Genomic DNA, 5,000 nt, shown 5'->3' with positions numbered 1-5,000 from the left:
ATATAAAAATTTAGAAGCGTCGCACCCTCCACCAGTTTCCCGTGGTAGTGGAGCATCCGAACTATAGGTTCATCACAAATCTGACTCTTCGGGTAACTGTGCTTTTTGTACTTTGCACATTTTAGAGAAATACACATTATCCCTTAAAAAAAAAAAATCTAAGCCTTAAAATACGTTGTTAAATGAAACATCTCATTGCACACCATACTTCTAAAAAGAAGTAGTGGCACTAAAAAAAGCACTTGCTGGTTGTTGATGTTTTCTTTTTATACAAAAAGCCCCATTCTAAATTCCTTCGTTGGTAGGCTAGCGCTTGCAACAACAGCGTCCAGAGCTATCATCGTTTGGGGGACAGCTATTCTTAGAGTTATTTTCATAGAGTTATGTCCTAGAGTTGGAGTTAAGTTTCCAAAATCCTCAGCCAACATTCATAAAAGCTAACCTTAGGCCTAAGGTTAGCTTTTATGCATGTTTAGGATACTTTCTGTATTTCTGAATTCAGGATTTAGGCCTTCCAAAATCTTGAATTCAGGATTTTGGAAACTTAACTCTAACTCTAATGTCATAACTCTATGAAAATAACTCTATTGCTAGTCAACCTCCATCGTTTGTTGCTAAAACATGATATTTCCATTATGGTAGAATTGCTATCACGCTGATGATCTTTGTAAACTATGGCGGTGGCGGATACTATTTCTTTGGACACGCCGTTTGGAATGGTAAGTAAGCTTTGTGACTTGATGCAATCATACTTTTTGCGCAACCTCGTTTCCAGGTTCTCTATTGAAGAGAAGAAGGGAGACCCTGGGAACGAAGTTGTTTGAAACACTGCCTTTATTTGCTTCTTCCCCAATCCCCTTAGATGAGAAGATTCAACCGTTTAGGGCTTAGGGCTTTTCTATTTCGTTTCGTTGTTTATAGATTTCTACTGTAATTAATGTGTTTTCGTATTTACTCGCAGGGCTGCTGGTTGCGGATTTGGTCTTTCCGTGGTAAGACTGACGTAACTGCTATGGAGAATCAAGCTAAGCTAAAGCCAAGTCGCACAACTGATGATGATAATGATGATGATCATCATCATCATCAATGTCAACATCATTGTCATTACCGACAGGCAACGAGTTTATTGCAAGCGAGTCTAGCGAAATCAAAACCTGTATGTTGTAGTGGCGGTGTTCTCCTTGTCAATAAGCGCAGCATGATCTTGCTTCAGACTCTGATCCGGGAAACCCCTTCTACATGTATGTTTGCAAGACTTTGAAATCAGAATAATGGGCCCTTTGCAGGTTATTGATCACATGGTACAAAAACCGCGATACGGGGACGCAAATTGCCCACTGGGACATCTAAAACAAAGAAAATTTAAATTATCTTGCTTTCTTTAAGATGTCCCAGAGCGCAATTTGCGCCCCAGTATGGCGATTTTTGTACCACGTGATTACTAACCTGCAAAGGCCCCATTTGCTCCCCAATGTTCAGTTCCCTACCTTCTATATCATAATTTAGGTTTATCTGGATCATGGGCGTCTCCATCACTCTGTCATTTCGATCCTTGCGGCTCCGTAGAGTCAGCAAACTAAAGATCGCCTATAAAATCATAAAACGAAGTTTCATCTTGTTTGGACTGGGTCTCTTCACCAGCAACTGTAAGTATAAAAGAAAATAAATTAAAACTATCCTTCTTATAATTTTTTACTGTAACATCGTCTTTGCCAATACTACTTTCTGCCTCCGATCTTCTTGAAATATTTTCGTAATATTCCTGAACCTCATTTGACATTTGGAACTTTTAAATAAATAGATAATGGCAACTGAAAACATTGCGTCAAACCCTCTATTTGCGCTGGTTTCCTCGTTACTTTAATTGGACTTCGTGGTTTTATTTCTTCAGATGGTAACCTAAAATTTTATAGAATCCCAGGTGTTCTTCAAAGATTTGGAGTTTGTTATCTGTTTGTTGCCATGATGCAGTTACTCCTCAGCCCTTCCAACAACGAGGAAAAAAAGGTAAACGCGTGCATGGCATCTCAAATTAAAGTTATTATTATGCCTTTTTGTCCATAAATGCATGTAATAAGATGCACCCCCAATTATGATATCCAACACGAAGATTCCTGTTGAGTCTTCAATCCTAGACAAATTACACTCGGACACCACAAGGTCCATCATTTTCCATCTTCACCATCTCATTCCTCTTCCACTCTCCCCTTCCCCAGGCAGTGTTTGCCCCAAACGAGATCATGTGCACAAGAAGAAATACTTGAGCACGCTGAGCACGTTCAACAATAATTGAGGGGAGGAGGGGAGGGGGGGGAAGGGGGCTGGGGATTATGGAAAGGCCACTTTTGCCTTGAAATATATTTTGCGTCGCATAATTGCCGAAGAAAGGTTAAAGTGTCCCAATCAACTTGTCTAGGTTTGTACGCATTTATTTCCTATGTTCAACAGTAAGGTAAGCGTTAGCGTCATTATTACAGTAATGGCAAACGCAGCTGTTTATATAGTTATTTGAGCAGCAGAGTTTCAGGGGACTCTTAATTAATTTGTGTCGTTAATTTTCTGTGTATTCTAAGACACGAGTGTTGATGAAGTTGGGAAGAAGAGCAAAAGGACACTTCGCGACGTTTATCAAAATAGGTTTACTTCTAATTACATGCATATCATGACATATTTGGAAAAAGCCTGCAAAGAAATATGACTGGAACCAGACTCGATACCATGTATGTGTTACAACCCTACACACTGCTCCTCGACTGAACTATTTGAAGATATGTGGAATATGGATAATTGCGAGTTCCTTGGAACAGCGACGATCATCATTGGCTTAGGAAATCGTTTCATGGCCACAATTCAATTATACTGATGACTTTTGCATATTTTTTTAACGTACTCTCAACGTTTATGTGAATGTTAAACTAAGGCGCATATCACCAGTAATGAAAATTTAACGGGGTGAAAATTTCAGTAGGAACTACCTAGATATAAGAGGCTGCTTTTTGCAGCCTTATTTATCGTCACTATTGAAAAAATGGATCCTTTCATTCATTTATCGGAGTGAACATTTACGATTCGCATCTCCATATGATAAATAGTGTTCTGTGGATGAGCCTCCATTTACGTAAGATCTTTGTGTTCTATCAATCAAATATGATCATAGTAAGCAACTGAAGAGCATTGCCATTAACACCATGACAAGAAAGTTTACGTGGCAAGATGTTGTGGTCTACAGTGAGTTTTCTTTTGTTGTCGTGGTAAGTTATTACGTCCCATTGATAAGTCCTTCTAGTTAAGCAAGGCAAGATTGGTGTTACATATGCCATCAGGACATTGTCTTTACGTAAGAGTATTTTGCGGTTAAGCGCCCTAAGAAGACATTCCCTCAGTATTATTGAAACCAGCGTGTGTGTAATTTGCGTCTATCCAAAGTTATGGCTAAATTGAAACTTTTTTGTTTCATATATGGCAGGGCCGGTGGTGGCATAAGTTCCGTGATGTGTATGGATTGGGGAAACAATGGATTTTTGTCCTTATGATCCTCGCAACGTATCTTGCGCTTACATTTGGAGTGGATGTACCTGGTTGTCCAAAGTAAGAAGAGCGTTTCATTTACTTTAATCGGAGGGCTTCCCTCTCAGCAGGTCATTATCCGGACTGAAAAAGAATAAAAATGTCGGTTTATAGCTTCAAAGATAAAGAGGTCATAACAGGCCTGGAGTTTTAGGCGCTTAGCCACAGAAGAATAAGTTCTCTTTGGTTTAGTATTATATTTTTCCTGCCAGTGCAGCAACATTGGCGTAGTAACTGTTCCGTACAAAATTACGATTACCTTTATTTTGTCTGACGGATCCCAAAAGATTTGAGGTGACTGCAACACCGGAGAAAATTTTGATGCTCTTCCCGCCTTTTGAACTTTTGAAACATAACGTAAACGAGGGGACTAACAATGCCAGATCCGCTAACCCACCCTACACATATTTATGTAGGAAGATGCGCAAATAACCCGTTAGTGTCTCAACATTTTCTTGGGGGGAAGTGAAGCCGTAATATTAAGATTGGCAGCAACAGAAAGTTTCTTTTTTAGATAAGAGCCAGAAAGTAAATAATGTCAACAATGTTGTTCTGGGTTGGTGGTCAACTAAGTTAATGACACCAAAGTAAACGGAATTTGATAGCCAGACTCGGCTAAGCTACGGGGAATGGAATTGATTGCCCACGCCTTCACAAGTTGAGTAGATGGATGTAATTTGACTTGGCAGTATATTATATTTAAAGTTTAAAAAAATGAAAATGAAATTCAAAATAGAGCGTCTTAGAGCCTGTTTCGATCTTCGAGTGAGGGAAATCTGTGCATTAGCTCGAAGATCAAACCAGACTCGAGGCTGCTGCTTTCCTCCTCTCCCTAGAGTTAGGTCCGGGAGGAGCGCGAGCTCCTTCCCCGAAACAGCGGCTGGCAATCAAGCCTAAGGTCGCACACACACCCACCCACACGCAAAAAGCAAATAGATGGTAACCGTTCTCGTCATCAGAGCCTCGGATCTTATATCTGCGTATAACACTAAGCTCTAGGTAACACATGCACCGTAGGGTTCTTGAAGCCAAAAATTGGCTATTTGAACCTTACGGCGCCTGCTCACTCCCCGTGCTAACATGAATGCACCAATCAGAGACGCTTTTCATTGTTCTTTATGAAAACCAATGAGAAAACACTTTGTATCAGGGTTCCCCAGAGCTCTCATGCGCAAAAGATAAGATCTCTGGGGTCGAGATTGGATCGTAACGCGAGGCTTACTCAAGATTGACACTACATGATTGGCTGAATTTAAACTTGATGACAGTCTAACTTCAGAAACTAAGTATTTCGCAATAAAGATGACCGATATCACGAGTATACTATTTGTCATGGAGGAAAGTAAGTATGTGTTATATCTGTCATTAATTTTCGTGAGAAGTTTAACAATAAAGGCTTGAGTAGTCATTCCTGTTTCCGATAAGGCATTCGA

At 39.9% G+C, this 5,000-nt stretch overlaps 1 protein-coding gene across 3 annotated transcripts in view; it reads left to right on the top strand.

The window, feature by feature from the left end:
* LOC137993325 (heparan-alpha-glucosaminide N-acetyltransferase-like) overlaps positions 1 to 5,000 on the top strand; it is a 34,099-nt gene that overhangs the window by 23,543 nt on the left and 5,556 nt on the right. For all 3 annotated transcript variants that reach the window (XM_068839095.1, XM_068839094.1, XM_068839096.1), the window contains 5 exons: positions 643 to 719; positions 962 to 992; positions 1,507 to 1,646; positions 1,892 to 2,007; positions 3,467 to 3,588. In XM_068839095.1, coding sequence (XP_068695196.1) covers positions 643 to 719; positions 962 to 992; positions 1,507 to 1,646; positions 1,892 to 2,007; positions 3,467 to 3,588 — 486 coding nt within the window. The remainder of the gene's footprint in view (positions 1 to 642; positions 720 to 961; positions 993 to 1,506; positions 1,647 to 1,891; positions 2,008 to 3,466; positions 3,589 to 5,000) is intronic.

This window comes from Montipora foliosa, chromosome 2 (genome assembly GCF_036669935.1).
Source record: "Montipora foliosa isolate CH-2021 chromosome 2, ASM3666993v2, whole genome shotgun sequence".
NCBI classification, from domain to species: domain Eukaryota; kingdom Metazoa; phylum Cnidaria; class Anthozoa; order Scleractinia; family Acroporidae; genus Montipora; species Montipora foliosa.
The sequence above is the reverse complement of the archived record's forward strand: the minus strand, read 5'-3'. Positions and strand labels throughout refer to the sequence as shown.